This window comes from Rhinoraja longicauda, chromosome 44 (assembly GCF_053455715.1).
Source record: "Rhinoraja longicauda isolate Sanriku21f chromosome 44, sRhiLon1.1, whole genome shotgun sequence".
NCBI classification, from domain to species: domain Eukaryota; kingdom Metazoa; phylum Chordata; class Chondrichthyes; order Rajiformes; family Arhynchobatidae; genus Rhinoraja; species Rhinoraja longicauda.
The window spans coordinates 6,328,259-6,346,715 of record NC_135996.1 but is presented as its reverse complement, the minus strand read 5'-3'; the positions used below and the strand labels follow the sequence as shown (position 1 = coordinate 6,346,715).

The window sequence follows — 18,457 nt, the reverse complement described above, 5'->3', positions numbered from 1 at the left end:
AGGAGTCAATGTTCGTACCGCTGGGGTGTAAGCTGCCCAAGCAAAATATGAGGTGCTGTTCCTCTGACAATGGAGGAGGCCCAGGACAGAAAGGTCGGACTGGGAGTGGGAGGGGGAGTTGAAGTGCTCAGCCACCGGGAGATCAGGTAGGTTAAGACTGACTGAGCGGAGGTGTTCAGTGAAACGATCGCCGAGCCTGCTCTTGGTCTCGCCGATGTAGAGAAGTTGACATCTGGATCTTGGTCTGCTGTTGAACCTCTGGACTGATATCCGCCATTTCATTTCAGACCGTGGTGAATCTGATCGACCGTCGAGAGCACGAGACACGAGAGAACAAGTGAGTGCCAGAGGGGGGCCGCTGTTTGGGAATGTTGGAGAGGGCTTCAGGCACATTGGCCCTTCGTCAGTCCGGCTATTGACTGTAGAAGTGAGGTACTTATTCACCAAATGCTGGAGTAACTCAGCAGGTCAGGCAGCATCGCAGGAGAGAAGGAATGGGTGACGTTTCGGGTCGAGACCCTTCGAGGTGATCGTTTCGCTCAACACATTCCGCTCAGTCCGTCTCAACCAACCTGATCTCCCGGTGGCTCAGCACTTCGACTCCCCCTCCCACTCCCAGTCTGACCTTTCCGTCCTGGGCCTCCTCCATTGTCAGAGTGAGGCCCAGCGCAAATTGGAGGAACAGCACCTCATATTTTGCTTGGGTAGTTTACACCCCAGCGGTATAAACACTGACTCCTCTAACTTCAGGTAGTCCCTGCTTTCTCTCTCTCCCCCTTCCCAGTTCTCCCACTCGTCTTCCCGTCTCCGACTACATCCTATCTTTGTCCCGCCCCCTCCCCAGACATCAGTCTGAAGAAGGGTCTCGACCCGAAACGTCACCCATTCCTTCTCTCCAGAGATGCTGCCTGACCCTCTGAGTTACTCCAGCTTTTTGTGTCTGCCTCTTGAGTGTAGAAGTTGGGAGGTCACGTTACAGTTGTGCAAGACGTTGGCGAGGCCGCAACTGGGTTATTGCGTCCAATTTTGGTCGCCTTGCTACAGGCAAGATGTCGGCCAAGCTGGAAAGGGCGCAGAGAAGATTTACGAGGATGTTGCCAGGACTCGAGGGGCCTGAGCTACAGGGAAGAGGTTGAGCAGGCTGGGTCTCTATTCCCTGGAGCGCAGGAGGACGAGGGGTGATCGTTTTTCACCCAGAGAGTTGTGAATTTGTGGCATTCTCTGCCACAGAGGGCAGTGCAGGCCGATTCACTGGGTGAATTTAAAAGAGAGTTAGATGGAGCTCTAGGGCTAACGGAATCAAGGGATACGGGGAGAAGGCAGGCACGGGTTACTGATTGTGGATGATCAGCCATGATCACAGTGAATGGCGGTGCTGGCTCGAAGGGCCAAATGGCCTCCTCCTGCACCTATTTTCTATGTTTCCATGTAAGAGGTGTATAAATTCATAACAGGAATAGATAAGGTAGAGTTGGGGAATCGAGGACATCGGTTTTTAGATTTTTGTTTAGATTTAGAGATACAACGCAGAAACAGGCCCTTCGGCCCACCGGGTCCGCGCCGCCCAGCGATCCCCGCACACTAACACTATCCTACACACACACACACTAGGGACAATTTTTACATTTACCCAGTCAATTAACCTACAAACCTGCACGTCTTTGGAGTGTGGGAGGAAACCGAAGATCTCGGAGAAAACCCACGCAGGTCACGGGGAGAACGTACAAACTCCGTACAGACGGCGCCCGTAGCCGGGATCGAACCTGAGTCTCCGGCGCTGCCCATTGAGTGTAGGTGAGGGGGGGGGGTTCATGGTGAGGGGGGGGGAAACGACTTTATAGGCAACTTTTTCCACACAGAGGGTGGTGGGTGTGTGGAACGAGCTGCCGGAGGAGGTAGTTGAGGCTGGGACTGTCCCAACGTTTAAGAAACAGTTAGGCAGGTACATGGACAGGACAGGTTTGGAGGGATATGGACCAAACGCAGGAAGGTGGGACTAGTGTAGATGGGGCATGTTGGCTGGTGTGGGCAAAGGTGGGACTAGTGTGGATGGGGCATGTTGGCTGGTGTGGGCAAAGGTGGGACTAGTGTAGATGGGGCACGTTGACCGGTGTGGGCAGGTGGGACTAGTGTAGATGGGGCACGTTGGCCGGTGTGGGTGGGTGGGACTAGTGTAGATGGGGCATGTTGGCCGGTGTGGGCAAAGGTGGGACTAGTGTGGATGGGGCATGTTGGCTGGTGTGGGCAAAGGTGGGACTAGTGTAGGTGGGGCATGTTGGCCGGTGTGGGTGGGTGGGACTAGTGTAGATGGGGCATGTTGGCCGGTGTGGGCAAAGGTGGGACTAGTGTAGATGGGGCACGTTGGCCGGTGTGGGTGGGTGGGACTAGTGTAGATGGGGCATGTTGGCCGGTGTGGGCAAAGGTGGAACTAGTGTAGATGGGGCATGTTGGCCGGTGTGGGTGGGTGGGACTAGTGTAGATGGGGCATGTTGGCCGGTGTGGGCAAAGGTGGGACTAGTGTAGATGGGGCATGTTGGCCGGTGTGGGTGGGTGGGACTAGTGTAGATGGGGCATGTTGGCCGGTGTGGGTGGGTGGGACTGGTGTAGATGGGGCATGTTGGCCGGTGTGGGTGGGTGGGACTAGTGTAGATGGGGCATGTTGGCCGGTGTGGGCAAAGGTGGGACTAGTGTAGATGGGGCATGTTGGCCGGTGTGGGTGGGTGGGACTAGTGTAGATGGGGCATGTTGGCCGGTGTGGGCGAGTTGGGCTGTTTCCACGCCGTTTGACCGTGACTCTCGTCCTCAGGCGTCTGCTGGAGAAGTCCCAGCGGATCGAAGCCATCATGGCGTCGATGCAGGCGACGGGAGCTGAGGAACTGCAGCTGCAGGAGATCGAGGAGATGATCACAGCGCCCGAACAGCAGCAGCTGGAGACCCTCAAGCACAACGTCAACATGTGAGTGCGGGGGGGGGGGGGGGGGATGACCGTGGGCGGTGCCTCAAACCAAAGCTAGACACAGAGTGCTGGAGTAACTTAGCGGGTCAGGCAGCACCTCTGTGAAACGTCACCTATCCATGTTCTCCAGAGTGCTGGAGTAACCCTAACCCTAACCCTAACCCTAACCGTGCTGGAGTAACTCAGCAGGTCAGGCAGCATCTGTGGAGAACATGGATAGGTGACGTTTCACAGAGTGCTGGAGTAACTCAGCGGGTCAGGCAGCATCTGTGGAGAACATGGATGGGTGATGTTTCAGAGTGCTGGAGTAACTCAGCGGGTCAGGCAGCATCTGTGGAGAACATGGATAGGTGCCGACCGGCAACAGATGACCTTCGGAAGGCTGGAGCCCACAATGACCCATTGTTGGCGGGGGGGGGATCACCGTTCCATTAGGAGGGAGGGAGGGAGGAATAAGACACGGGCGGCCACGGTGGCGCAGCAGTAGAGTTGCTGCCTCACAGCGCCAGAGACCCGGGTTCCATCCCGACTACGGGCGCCGTCTGCACGGAGTTCGTACCCACGTGGGTTTTCTCCGAGATCTTCGGTTTCCTCCCGCACTCCAAAGATGTACAGGTTTGTAGGCTAATTGGCTTGGTAGGTTTGTGGGTTAATCGTCCCCTCTGTAAATTGCCCCCTAGTGCAGGGAGTGGATGGGAACGTGGGACAAGTTGGTTGTCGTGTACTCGGTGGGCCAAAAGACCTGTTTCCACACTGAATCTCAAAACTAAAACTACAACACAAATAAAATTGAATTTTGAAGCATTTGATTCTGGGGAAAGGATGGTTTTGCCAAACATAAGTTTCTGCTTCAGTTAATAGGGTTGCAATTCTTTGGGTAGTGTGGGGAAATCGAGACTGCTATTGCCTTTTTAACAGAAGGGAAAAAGTTATTTTTCGATAGGTGAACTTCACTTGCACTTTGAACCATTTCAAGTTCACCTTACTGCATCTTACGTACAGTTTGTTAGGTTAAAAAATGCAAAAATTGTCCGTAGTGTGTGTCGGGTGGTGTCAGTGTGCGGGGATCGCTGGTCGGCGCGGACCCGGTGGGCCGAAGGGCCTGTTTCCACGCTGTATCTCTAAACTAATCAGCTCACATCAGGAAGGGTGGACTGGAGGTTAATTGGCTTCTGCAAATTGCCCCGAGTGTGTGTAGGGTAGAATATTGTGTGAACAGGGGATCGCTGGTCGGCGCGGACCCGGTGGGCCAAAGGGCCTGTTAGACAATAGGTGCAGGAGGAGGCCATTCGGCCCTTCGAGCCAGCACCGCCATTCAATGTGATCATGGCTGATCATTCTCAATCAGTACCCCGCACTGTATCTCTAAACTCAACTAAAGAGCATGTAAAACTGTGAGAGGCATAGAGAAGGTCAGAACCTTGTACTGCAAGATCTTTGCTCAGCGAGTCCAGATCCAGAGATTTCACTCACACTATAATCATCTGGGTTAACTTCGAGATCCTGAGCTTTGTGGTGTAAGGCAGTTAGAAACACAGAGGGTTTCTAACATGAATGTTTTGTTAAAATGTAAATAAAATTAATTTAGAAACACAGAAAATAGGTGCAGAAGGCCATTCGGCCCTTCGAGCCAGCACCCGCCATTTAATATGATCGTGGCTGATCATCCAAAATCAGTACCCCGTTCCTGCTTTCTCCCCATATCCCTTGATTCCGTTAGCCCCAAGAGCTCTATCGAACTCTCTCTTGAACACATCCGGTGAATTGGCCTCCGCTGCCTTCTGTGGCAGAGAATTCCACAGATTCACAACTGAAAAAGTTTTTCCTCATCTCAATCCTAAATGGCCTGCCCCTTATTCTTAAACTGTGTGACCCCTGGTTCTGGACTCCCCCAACATGGGGAACATTTTTCCTGCATCTAGCCTGTCCAGTCCCTTAAGAATTTTATATGTTTCCATAAGATCCCCTCTCATCCTTCTAAATTCCAGTGAATACAAGCCCAGTCGACCCAGTCTTTCATCACTTGTCAGTCCCGCCATCCCGGGGATTAACCTGGTGAACCTACGCTGCACGCCCTCAATAGCAAGAATGTCCTTCCTCAAATTAGGAGACCAAAACTGCGCACAGTACTCCAGGTGCGGTCTCACCAGGGCCCTGTACAACTGCAGTAGGACCTCCTTGCTCCGAAACTCAAATCCTCTTGCGATGAAGGCCAACATGTCATCGTCAGTGTGGAAACAAGCCCTTTGGCCCAACTCGCCCACACCGGCAAACATGTCCCAGCTACACTAGTCCCACCTGCCTGTGCCTGGTGCATATCCCTCCAAACCTGTCCTGTCGATGTGTAAGGGTTAATTCCCTACTCTGGGTAAAAGACTCTGTGCGTCCACCCGATCTATTCCTCTCATGATTTTATACACCTCTACAAGATCACCCCTCATCCTCCTGCGCTCCCAGCCTGCTCAACCTCTCCCTGTAGCTCACACCATCTAGTCCTGGCAACATCCTCGTAAATCTTCTCTGAACCCATTGTCAAGCTTGACAATATCTCTCCTACAAACACGGTGCCCAGAAGTGAACACAATACCTTTAATTGTGGACTCACCGACGTCTTGTACAACTGCAACCAACGTGACCTCCCGCCTTCTGTGCAGGTTGGATTCGAGTGAGAATCAGGTGGACGAGACGATATTTATACTGGAGTCCTACATCGCCACAACGCGGATTGAAAAGGAAACTCCTCAGAAGCGGTGAGAATCAGAGGGCACGAGGGTTAATTTGTCCGATATCTCCACCATCAGCGGGCCACAGACCAGCCTGGGGATTGGACAGGCAACCCCCCATTTACAAACTCAATAAACAACTTTCTTTTGAAAACGTGTGCGTCTGGTAACTTGTGCGTACCACGACAGCTTGGTCGATAGACGTGGTGCGTAGGAGGAACTGCAGATGCTGGTTTAAACCGTAGACACAAAATGCTGGAGTAACTCAGCGGGACAGGCAGCATCTCCAGCCAAAAGAGCCTCTGGCCCATTGAGTGAATAATCAGCCCCAATCCCTTTGATCCCCTGTTATCAGTGGTTGAGAAGACATGCTACGGGGAGAAGGCAGGAGAATGGAGTTAGGAGGGAGAGATCATAAGTGATGAGTCAAATTAGGCCATTCGGCCCATCAAGTCCACTCCGCCATTCAATCACGGCTGATCTATCTCTCCCCCCTCACCCCATTCTCCTGCCTTCTCCCCATAACCTCCGACACCCGCACTAATCAAGAATCTATCTCTGCCTTAAAAATATCCACTGACTTGGCCTCCACAGCCATCTGTGGCAAAGAATCCCACAGATTCACTGCCCCCTGACTAAAGAAATTTCTCCTCATCTCCTTCCTAAAAGAACGTGCTTTAATTCTGAGGCTGTGCCCTCTGATCCTAGACTCTCCCACTAGTGGAAACATCCTCTCCACCTCTACTCTATTCCAGACCGCTCACTACTCTTGCGGTCTAGGCTTAAACTCAGGGGTGACCGCGCTTTTGCATCCCTCTCCCCATCAGAACTGCCCCCTCCATCCACTCCTTCAAGTCCAGGCTCAAAACCTATTTCTACTCCCTAGCGTTTGAGGCCCTCTGAGGGGGCGCTGTGAACTGTTTATGTATGTGCTGTTATGTTTGTGTGCCATTATATGTTCGTTCTTAGTACCTGAACTGATGTACAGCACTTTGGTCAACGTGGGTTGTTTTTAAATGTGCTATACAGATAAAATTGACTAGACTCGATTAGTACGGGTGTCAGGGGATGTGGGGAGAAGGCAGGAGAATGGGGTTGGGGGGGGAAAAGAGATGGATCAGCCATGATTGAATGGCGGGAGTAGACTTGATGGGCCGAATGGCCCAATTCTGCTCCTATCCCTTATGAACAAGTTGTAAATCCCTTTCCAACCTTCAACATAGAAAATAGGTGCAGGAGTAGGCCATTCGGCCCTTCGAGCCTGCACCGCCATTCAATATGATCGTGGCTGATCATCCAACTCAGTATCCCGTACCTGCCTTCTCTCCATACCCCCTGATCCCTTTAGCCACAAGGGCCACATCTAACTCCCTCTTAAATATAACCAATGAACTGGCCTCAACTACCTTCTGTGGCAGAGAATTCCACAGATTCACCACTCTCTGTGTGGAAAAAAAACGTTCTCATCTCGGTCCTAAAAGACTTCCCCCTTATCCTTAAACTGTGACCCCTTGTTCTGGACTTCCCCAACATCGGGAACAATCTTCCTGCATCCAGCCTGTCCAACCCCTTAAGAATTTTGTAAGTTTCTATAAGATCCCCCCCTCAGTCTTCTAAATTCCAGCGAGTACAAGCCGAGTCTGTCCAGTCTTTCTTCATATGAAAGTCCTGCCATCCCAGGGATCAATCTGGTGAACCTTCTCTGTACTCCCTCTATGGCAAGAATGTCTTTCCTCAGATTAGGAGACCAAAACTGTACACAATACTCCAGGTGCGGTCTCACCAATGCCCTGTACAACTGCAGCAGAACCTCCCTGGTTTTAACATGCTAGATAAAACCCACGACAAACATGGCTGAAGTAAGGACACCTCCCCTTTTTAAAATTTCCTTGTCCTTTAATTGCGATACATGAAGGTTCAGTGAGCGATTGCAAAGTTCACACCCCGCTCCACCTCTCGGCAGGGAGGGCAGATTGCCCCTCACACCACACCGATCTGCAGTGGCTGGCCTTGGCGATGGGAGTGAAGTTTCCACTGAAGGCTATGAGATTAAATGCTTGGTTAGGGTGATCTGCACGTGACAGGCACAATTGAGCAGATAATAGTCTTTGGAAATTTTTGATTTTGTTAAAATACTTTGATATTTACAAAATACCCTTCACTGAAAATAGATCATTTTGCTTTCTCTGTACAGAAAGTTAGTTCCCTTACATAATTTTGTGTGTAAAAAAAAAAAGAGGGACGTTTATATCTTAATGCTACATTTAAAATGGCCGCCACTTTGTTCGGGAATCCCGCTCGTAGCGGGCTGGGGCTCTTCCTGATGTCCACAGGGTTATGCCTTCTCTACACTGCGAGAAGATTTCAACGACGCCAAGTCTTCTGAATGCGGTGGATCATAGCATCCTACAGTTTTGACCGTGTGGGAACTGGTTATGCGCTGAAGATACACAAAAAGCTGGAGTAACTCGGCTGGGGGCAGGCAGCGTCTCTGGAGAGAAGGAATGGGCAACTGTTTCCCCGTGGAATAGTCTCTCTCCGACCAGCTTGGCTGTTCTCAGATGTCCTCGGTAGTAGACACAAGGAACCGCAGAGGCTGGTGAGTCTGCAAAAGCGCGCAAAGTGCTGGAGTAACTCAGCGGGACAGGCGGCATGGGGACTGAAGATGGATAGGAGACGTCTCGGGTTAGAATCCTTCATCAGACGACGATAGGTGACCCTTCGGGTCGGGACCCCTCTTTACAACTTGATCGGTAAAGTTTTGGGTCAGGACTCTTCTTCAGACCGAATAGGTGATGTTTCAGGTTGGGACGGGACCCTTCTTCACACATTAGGTGATGTTTTGGGTCGGGACCCTTCCTCAGACTGGAGAGGTGATGTTTCAGGTCGGGACCCTTCCTCAGACTGGAGAGGTGATGTTTCAGGTCGGGACCCTTCTTCAGACTGGAGAGGTGATGTTTCAGGTCGGGACCCTGCGAGAGACCGGATAGGCGTCATTTTCAGTCAGGACCCTTCCTCAGACCAGATAGGTGACGTTTCGGTTTGGGACCATTCTTCCGACTACAATAGATACATAGATAAGTGCAGGAGGAGGCCATTCGGCCCTTGGAGCCACCAGTCATTCAATGTGATCACGGCTGATCATCCACAATCAATAGGTGACGTTTCGGTTTGGGACCATTCTTCTGACTACAATAGGTGATGTTTTGGGTCGGGACCTTTCCTCAGACTGATAGGTGACGTTTCGGGTCAGGACCTTCTCCAGACCGAGGTTTTTCACACCCAGCTACAGCGGCCTGCCTTGCCCTCACCGCACGAGACGCCCGTGTCCAGCGGGCGTGGGTTAGTTCAGGGGCGGGCAAAGGCCGTGCCGTGTGACTGGGCACTGGGTGGGAGGGGTGGATGGAGAGGGAGCGGGTTCTGTAGCACGGGCTCCCAGAGCTCTGTTTATAACCAGAGACGAGGGCGGCAAACCAGGACCTGCGTTCCCCGGGAGGCCAGCGGCCATCCCAGCTGCACTCGGGACAAATCCAACGGCACTGCTGCTCCAATACTATGCCCGCGTGCGTGGGAGTCTGAGTGTGTGTGTGTGCGTGAGTGCGTGTGCGTGTGTGTGAGTGCATGTGTGGGAGTGCGTGCGTGTGTGTGTGTTTGAGAGTAGGAGTGTGTGTGTGAGTGCGAGTGTGTGTGTGTGTGCGCATGTAAGTGTGTGTGTGGGAGTGTGAGTGCGTGCGAGTGGGAGTGTGTGCGTGTGCATGTGAGTGTGTGTGCGTGACTGAGTGGGAGTGTGCGTGTGAGCGTGAGTGTGTGCATGCAAGTGTGTGTGCGTGAGTGTGTGCGTGTGTGTGTGTGCGCGCATGTGAGTGTGTGAGTTCACCCGCTGTTGGACAGTCCCGTTAGTCTAGGGAGATGACGTCCAGGATGTTGGTGTGTGTAGCTGTGGCGTCGGTGTGAGATGTGGGCCGGGTGTCGCGGGCGATGCCGCTGGAGATGATGCCGCTGCCGCTGCCGCTGCCACCGCTGCCCCGGCCCGCAGTCCCGTGCATGGTCCCGGCTGGGCTCAGCACCGGCTCCAGGTACTGGGGCGACGAGGTGAAAGGGAAGAAGTGGCTGAGTGAGGCGTGCATGGGGTCCAGCTCGTCCGAGCTACTGCTGATCACCGAGCGCTGGTTCTGCAGGCAGAGTCACAGAGTCACAGAGTGAGGAAACAGGCCCTTCAGCCCAGCCTGCCCATGCCCACCAAGGTGCCCCACCTACACCCATCCTATCTTTAAACTCGAGACCGCGCGGAAACAGGCCCTTCAGCCCAGCCCACCCATGCCGACCGACAAGCCCCATCTAAACCCATCCCATATTTAAACTGGAGATACGGCACGGAAACAGGCCCTTTAGCCCAACTCACCAATGCCGACCGACAAGCCCCATCTACACCCATCCTATCTTTAAACTCAAGACAGCGCGGAAACAGGCCCTTCAGCCCAACTTGCTCATGCCGACCGACAAGCCCCATCTAAACCCACCCCATCTTTAAACTGGAGATACGGCGCGGAAACAGGCCCTTCAGCCCAACTTGCTCATGGTTCCCCAACTACACCGGTCCCACCTGCCCGCATTTGGCCCATATCCCCTCCAAACCTGTCCTAGCTTTAAACTTGAGACACAGCGTGGAAACAAAAGGTTCCCCATCTACACAAGTCCCAACTGCACACGTTTGGCCCACATATCTTCCTAAACCTTTCCTATCCAAGGACCTGTCCCAATGTCTCTTGAACGTTATGATAGTACCTCAACAACCTCCTGCGGCAGCTCAATCCATATACCCACCGCCCTCTGTGTGGAAACAGGTGCCCCTCGGGTTCCTATCTCCGTTCCCCTCTCACCCTCCTCTGCATTTAACTCTTGATCTTGTCTCGTGACTGGGGCTGAAGCAAAATAAAACTCTCACCGTCCACAACCTGGCCCACCCACAGACAATGACAGAGTAGACAACACACCCATTACAGATGGAGAACTGGGCTAGACACTGACAGGTAAGACTTAGCCAGGACATCGTCCTGTCAAACTGGTTAGGGAGTTCATAAATTGTAGGCAGACTCAAAAAGCTGGAGTACCTCAGCTCTCAGCAGCAGCATCTCTGGAGAGAAGGAACGGGTGACGTTTCGGGTCAAGACCCTTCTTCAGACTGATGTCAGGGGAGAGGGAGGTACACAGATTAGAAAGTGTAAGGTGTGAAAATAAGACAAAGGGAATGGCCATCGAGGGAAATGTAGAACGGATCGTTGTTAGCTGGGAGAAGCTAACAACAAAGCAAACGGATCAGTCTGAAGAAGGGACTCGACCCAAAATGTCACTCGTTCCTTCTCTCCAGAGATGCTGCCTGTCCTGATGTGTAATTGTAAAAATTGTCTCCAGTGGGTTGTGGACTGTGTTAGTGTGCGGGGATCGCTGGTCGGCGCGGACTCGGTGGGCCGAAGGGCCTGTTTCCGTGCTGTATCTCTAAACTAAACTAAATGTATCTATCAATTAAATTAGAAATCAGACCCAAATCTAGGCTTCTTCAGGTTAAATCCCGACAGTGTTAAATTTGCACGAAACAGTCGGCAGTTAACATGCAGATAGATCCAAATGATATCGATCAGCCGAAACACTATGACCACTGACAGGCAAAGTGACAACCTTGATTAACTGGTCAGGCAGCATCTCTGGAGAACATTGATTATCTTGTTACAATGGCACCTGTCAAGGGGTGGGATATATTAGGCAGCAAGTGAACAGTCAGTTCTTGAAGTTGATGTGTTGGATGCAGGAGAAATGGGCAGGAGTAAAGACCTGAGCGACTTTGACAAGGGCCAAATTGTTATGGCCAGACGACTGGGTCAGAGCATCTCTGAATCGGCAAGGCTTGTGGGGTGCTCCCAGTCGGCAGTGGTGAATACCGACCGACCGACAGTGGTCCGAGGAGGGACAAACCACAAACCGGCGACAGGCAGGGTGTTGGGCGCCCAAGGCTCATCGATGCGCGAGGGCAACGAAGGCGATCCCGTCTGGTCCGAACCGACAGAAGGTCGACTGTGGCACAAGTCACAGAAAATGTTAATGGTGGTCACGGGAGGAATGTGTCACAATACACAGTGCATCGCACCCTGCTGCGTATGGGGCTGCACACGGAGGACCAACAGCATATTAGGCAGGTGGTCATAATGTTTTGGCTCATCACGTCTTAATGTTTTGGCTGATCGGTGTATGGCAAATAAATGTAATTATTCACATACCTGGTTGTCCACTTGAAGGAAGGAAAATAAGTCCAAACCTGAAAAAGAGAGAGAGGGGGGGGGGGGGGAGAGAGAGAGAGAGAAGGGGGGGGAAAGAGTGGGGAGGGAGGAGATCGAGGGGGGGATAGAGAGGGGGTGAGAGAGAGGGGGGAGAGAGAGAGAGAGAGAGAGGAGGGAGGGGGAGGGAGGGAGAGAGAGTGGGGGGGAGAGAGAGTGGGGGAAGAGAGAGGGGGAGAGAGAGTGGGGGGAGAGAGAGGGAGGGAGAGAGAGGGGGGGGGAGAGAGAGTGGGGGAAGAGAGAGGGGAGAGAGAGTGGGGGGAGAGAGAGGGGGGGAGAGAGAGGGGGGGAGAGAGAGAGGGGGGAGAGAGAGAGGGGGGGTCGAGAGGGGGGGAGAGGAGGGAGGGAGAGAGAGAGGGGGAGAGAGAGAGGGGGGAGAGAGAGAGGGGGGGTCAAGAGGGGGGGAAGAGAGAGGGGGGGAGAGGAGGGAGGGAGAGTGAGGGGATCGGGTCAGATTCGAGAGTATCTACACACACACACACCGACAGCAGACATGAGGAGAGGACACCCAGTCTGCAGGGAGGCGCGACTGGGTAAGAAGGCCTGGATAACAGTAACCAGGGGGGCTCAGAGCCCCTCTCAAGGGTCCCACCAACACCCCCCTCCCCACTAAGGGCCCTGTCAACCCCCACCTCTCTTTACGGGTCCCAAACATCCTCCTCTCACTAAGGGCCCAGTTATCTCCCCTCACTCCCCCCACATTAATCCCACTCACCCCCTTCTCCACTGTGTTCAGCCCCCCTCTAGGGACCCAGCCACCCCCCCCCCCCCTCATTCAGGGGCCCGTCAGCCTAAGATGCAGTTGCAGTATAATGTGGATTCATATGAGGTTATCCACTTTGGTGGCAAGAACAGGAAGGCACATTATTATCTGAATGGTGCAAGAAGGAACTGCAGCTGCTGGTTTAAACCGAAGATGGACACAATGTGCTGGAGTAACTCAGCGGGGGCGGGCAGCATCTCTGGAGAGAAGGAATGGGAGAAGTTTCGGCTCGAGACCCTTCTTCAGTCCGAAGAAAACTTCACCCGTTCCTTCTCTCCACAGACGCTGACTGTCCAGCTGAGTTACTCCAGCATTTTGTGTCCATCTTCAGTTTCAACTAGCATCTGCAATTCCTTCCTACACATAGAGTCACAGTGATACAGTGTGGAAACAGGCCCTTCGGCCCACACCGGCCAACATGCCCTGGCTGCACTAGTCCCACCTGCCCGCGCTTGGTCCATGTCCCTCCAAACCTGTCCTATCCATGTCCAGGGGATATAATTCCTCAGGAAGATGGCGGTGGCAGGTAAGCTTACAACCCATCCAAGTCTCACGAGCGCTCTAGAGCGTCAAGGCGGGGGAGGGGGCGGGCGAGTGTTGGCGGCGAGTCGTGAAGATTACCTTGGAAGTCTGAAGGCAGCGGAGGCATGTGGTAGGAGAGGTGGTACTCCGGGATGGAGAGCGAGGGCAGGTAGTCCGTGGAGACTGCGCTGGAGGCCGGGGTCTGGAGCGCCGGCGGCAGCTGGTGAAGGCTCACGAACCTGCGGGCAATCGCGGTGAACAGGACCGTCTTAGTTTAGAGATACAACGCGGGAACAGGCCCTTCGGCCCGGCAGGTCCGCGCCGACCAGCGATCCCCGCGCGCTAACACTATCCCACACACATTCGGAACAGTTTTTACACATATACACATAACTATATATACAGGCTGCTCCAGATGTATAATGCAACACCTGTCCCTTTACCTCCCCCTCAACTCCATTCAAGGACCCAAACAGTGTTTCCAGGTGAGACAGAGGTTCACCTGCACCACCTCCAACCTCATCTATTGCATCCGCTGCTCCAGATGTCAACGTATTTACATCGGCGAAACCAAGCGCAGGCTCGGCGATCGCTTCGCTAAACACCTGTGCTCGGTCCGTGTTGACCAAACTGATCTCCCGGTGGCCGAGCACTTCACCTCCTCCTCCCACTCCCAGTCTGACCTTTCTGTCATGGGCCTCCTCCAGTGCCATAGTGAGGCCCACCGCAAATTGGAGGAACAGCACCTCATATTTCGCCTAGGCAACTTGCAGCCCAGTGGTATGAACATCGACTTCTCCAACTTTCGATAGTTCCTCTGTCCCTCTCTTCCCCTCCTCCTTCCCAGATCTCCCTCTATTTTCCTGTCTCCACCTATATCCTTCCTTTGTCCCGCCCCCCTGACATCAGTCTGAAGAAGGGTCTCGACCCGAAACGTCACCCATTCCTTCTCTCCTGAGATGCTGCCTGACCTGCTGAGTTACTCCAGCATTTTGTGAATAAATACCTTCGATTTGTACCAGCATCTGCAGTTATTTTCTTATACTAACTATATATACACACACATGCCTCAGCCTCAGATCAAAAGGACCTTCCTTGAGGAAGGAGATGAGGAGGAGAGTGAGGCCCACAGCAAATTGGAGGAACAGCACCTCATATTTGGTTTGGGCAGCTCACACCCCAGCGGTATGAACATTGACTTCTAACTTCAGATAGTCCCTGCTTCGCCTCCCTCTCCATCCCCTCCCCCTTCCCAGTTCTCCCACTAGTCTTCCTGTCTCCGACTGCATCCTATCCGTCCCCCGACCCTTCTTCAGACTCGACCTGAAACGTCACCCATTCCTTCCCTCCCGAGACGCTGCCTGACCCGCTGAGTTACTCCAGCATTTTGTGTCTACCTAGGAATGTCCTTAGTCGGGAGGGTGGTGAATCTGTGGGATTCATTGCCACAGAAGGCAGTGGAGGCCAAGTCAGCGGATATTTTAAGTCAGAGACAGATAAAGTAGATTCTTGATTAGTGCGGGTGTCAGGGGTTATGGGGAGAATGGGGTTGGGAGGGAGAGATAGATCAGCCCCGATTGAATGCCGTAGCGCCGGAGACTCAGGTTCGATCCTGACTACATGCGCCGTCTGTCTGTACGGAGTTTGTACGTTCTCCCCGTGACCTGCGTGGGTGTTCTCCGAGATCTTCAGTTTCCTCCCACACTCCAAAGACGTGCGGGTTTGTAGGTTAATTGACTGGGTAAATGTAAAAATTGTCCCTAGTGTGTGTGTAGGATAGTGTTAATGTGCGGGGATCGCTGGGCGGCGTGGACTCGGTGGGCCAAAGGGCCTGTTTCCGCGCTGTATCTCTAAATCTAAATCTAAATCTAGACTTGATGGGCCGAATGGCCTAATTCTGCTCCTATCGCCTATGAACATGAACGTCCGTCAATTTTGAGGCTGTGGCCTCTGGTCCTAGACTCTCCCACTAGTGGAAACATCCTCTCCACATGCACTCTATCAAGGCCACTCACTGTTCTGTACGTTTCAATGATGCCCCCCCCCCCCCCCATCGCTCATCCTCACGGTTAGGTGAGTGGGCAAATGCATGGCAGATGCAGTATAATGTGGATAAATGTGAGGTTATCCACTTTGGTGGCAAGAACAGGAAAGCAGAGTATTACCTGAATGGTGGCCTATTAGGAGAAGGGGAGATGCAACGAGACCTGGGTGTCGTGGTACACCAGTCATTGAAAGTAGGCATGCAGGTGCAGCAGGCAGTGAAGAAAGCGAATGGTATGTTGGCATTCATAGCGAGTGGATTTGAGTGTAGGAGCAGGGAGGTTCTGCTGCAGTTGTACAGGGCATTGGTGAGACCACACCTGGAGTATTGCGTACAGTTTTGGTCTCTTAATCTGAGGAAAGACATTCTTGCCATAGAGGGAGTACAGAGAAGGTTCGCCAGATTGATACCTGGGATGGCAGGACTTTCATATGAAGAAAGACTGGATAGACTCGGCTTGTACTCGCTGGAATTTAGAAGATTGAGGGGGGATCTTATATAAACTTACAAAATTCTTAAGGGGTTGGAGAGGCTAGATGCAGGAAGATTGTTCCCGATGTTGGGGAAGTCCAGAACAAGGGGTCACAGTTTAAGGATAAGGGGGAAGTCTTTTAGGACCGAGATGAGAACTTTTTTTTCACACAGAGTGGTGAATCTGTGGAATTCTCTGCCACAGAAGGTAGTTGAGGCCAGTTCATTGGCTATATTTAAGAGGGAGTTAGATGTGGCCCTTGTGGCTAAAGGGATCAGGGGGTATTGGAGAGAAGGCAGGTACGGGATACTGAGTTGGATGATCAGCCATGATCATATTGAATGGCGGTGCAGGCTCGAATGGCCGAATGGCCTACTCCTGCACCTATTTTCTATGTTTCTAAACGCAGGCCCAGTGCCGATAGACGCTGATCGCCGTGGGAATGGCGTGATCCTGCTCGTGTCCGTCGTGGTGCGAGGCCGGGCGGGGCGGGGCGGGACCGCGGCGACGGCAGACAAACTCACTGCTTGTTGACGGAGGCCAGGTGCGTGGACGTCACCACGTGGCAGTGCCTCTTCAAGGGGGGCTCCTCCTCGTCCGACGAGCTGTCCAGTGTCAGGTCGATCACCCTCGGCCGCGGGACCGCCGCGTTGCGAGCAGTACTTCCGCCGCGAGAAGGGCTCCGCGGACCGCCGTGCCGCCTGCAGGAACGGAGCACGGCAAGCCCACGTCACCCAGCGACGCAACACACTGCTACATAAACCCCTCTATCCCCCTCTCCCCACCTCACCTCCCCCCCCTCTCCCCACCTCACCTCCGCCCTCTCCCCACTTCATCCCCCCTCTCCCCACCTCATCCCCTCTCCCCACCTCATCCCCCTCCCTCTTCCCTCCCTCTATTTCCCTATCTCTCCCCTCCCTCTCTCCCCTCTGCCCTCTCTCCCCCCCCTCCCTCAGCCCTCTCTCCCCGACTTACTGTACACAGATCAACATAGTCGCCATGTAAATATAATCTATGTAATCTCCCCCCACCCCCCCCCCCCCCCTCTCTTCCCCTCCCGGGTCTCTGGCGCGGTGAGGCAGCATTTCTACCGCCGCGCCGCCGTGCTGCTCTGACCCGAGGTCTTCCGTGCCTCCTCTGGATCACGAGGAACGGGGAACAGCGCGTGTTGGTATCAGAGGGTCCCGATCTCCCCCCTCCCTCTCCCCCCCTCCCCTCCCCTCCCCGCCCTCCCTCCGCTTGATTAGTTAAAGGACGTTCCTTTAGGAAGGAGATGCGGAGAAATTTCTTCAGTCAGAGGGTGGTGAATCTGTGGAACTCATTGCCACAGACGGCTGTGGAGAACAAGCCAGTGGATAAGGCAGAGTTGGGCAAATTCTTGATTAGTACGGGGCGTCAGGGGTTACGGGGAAAAGGCAGGAGAATGAAATTAAATGGGAGATAGATCAGCCATGATTAAATGGCGGAGTAGTCTCGATGGGCCGAATGGCCTGATTCTGCTCCTATCCCATGGCCTCATAACCCCCCCCCCCTCCACAAGCCGCCGTGATGTTGTGTGAAGGGAGGCCTTTCGCTTGGTGAGAGGGGGACCCTCCCTCCGGTCGGCGTGGAGCCGCAACTCACCGTCAGGGCTGCTGTACGAGGACCACAGGGGCTCCTGCTTCACCCGCTTCGGCTGCATCGGGCTCCACGACCCATCCTCCTTGAACAGGATCTCATCACAGTGCGTGCACAGGTTGAGGATCTCCATGAAGAGCCTGCGGGGGGGGGGGGGGGTGGAGAGGGAGAGAGGGGGAGAGAGGGAGGGAGGGTATGGTGAGAGAGGGAAGAAGGGGGGAGAGGGAGGGGGAGAGAGGGATGGGGGAGAGAGGGAGGGAGAGAGAGGGAGGGGGGAGAGAGAGGGAGGGGGGAGAGAGGGAGGGGAGGGGGGAAAGGAAGGGGGAGGGAAAGGAAGGGGGGAGGGAAAGGAAGGGGGGGGAAAGGAAGGGGGAGGGAAAAGGAGGGGAAGGAAAAGGAAGGGGGGGAGGGAACGGAAGGGGGGAGGGAAAGGATGGGGGGAAGGGAAAAGGAGGGGAAGGAAAAGGAAAGGGGGAGGGAAAGGAAGGGGGGAGGGAAAGGAAGGGGGGAGGGAAAGGAAGGGGGGAGGGAAAGGAAGGGGGGAGGGAAAAGGAGGGGAAGGAAAAGGAGGGAGAGGGGGAAGGAGAAAGAGAGAAGATAGGGGAAGAGCAGGACATAAGGATGTAAGTGATCAGTGCAGGAGTAGGCTGATCTATCTCTCGCTGCTAACCCCATTCTCCTGCCTTCTCCCCATAATCCCCGATACCCGTTGATGGGATGGGCGGGGGAGGGGGGGGGAGGTGGGAGCAGGGAAGAGGGGGGCAATGGTGAATGTTTTTTTTGTAGTCACGTGTACCAGGTACAGTGTGATAACAGTGTTGTGGCGTGCCTCAGGGAACCCGGAATAACGTGAGTGGCCGGGAGGATTCAAGGCGTCTGGGAGGCACCACAGTGTAAACAGATCACCCCAGTATTATACTCCCTTCACTGGCTGCCTGTGATCTCCAGGATAGACTATAAAGTCCTCCTTATAGACTACAAAGCCCTTGGGAGCAGCGTATCTTACAGGGTCCCTCCTTCCCGCTGCCTCT

At 53.8% G+C, this 18,457-nt stretch overlaps 1 protein-coding gene and 1 long non-coding RNA gene across 2 annotated transcripts; one reads left to right on the top strand and one right to left on the bottom strand.

Annotated features, from left to right (window-relative positions):
• Positions 1 to 220: 220 nt before the first annotated feature.
• Positions 221 to 5,813, top strand: LOC144612408 (uncharacterized). Its single transcript, XR_013549664.1, has 3 exons — positions 221 to 337; positions 2,807 to 2,956; positions 5,611 to 5,813. It is a non-coding gene; the product is annotated as an uncharacterized LOC144612408 (long non-coding RNA).
• Positions 5,814 to 7,554: 1,741 nt separating this feature from the next.
• On the bottom strand, positions 7,555 to 17,559 carry LOC144612351 (E3 SUMO-protein ligase PIAS1-like). Its single transcript, XM_078431926.1, has 6 exons — positions 17,433 to 17,559; positions 16,901 to 16,946; positions 16,334 to 16,510; positions 13,393 to 13,532; positions 11,952 to 11,989; positions 7,555 to 9,851 (listed from the first exon to the last, which is right to left on the bottom strand). The coding sequence occupies exons 1-6, from the start codon at positions 17,557 to 17,559 to the stop codon at positions 9,576 to 9,578; spliced, it is 804 nt and encodes a 267-aa protein (XP_078288052.1). The 3' UTR covers positions 7,555 to 9,575.
• Between the last annotated feature and the right edge of the window lie 898 nt (positions 17,560 to 18,457).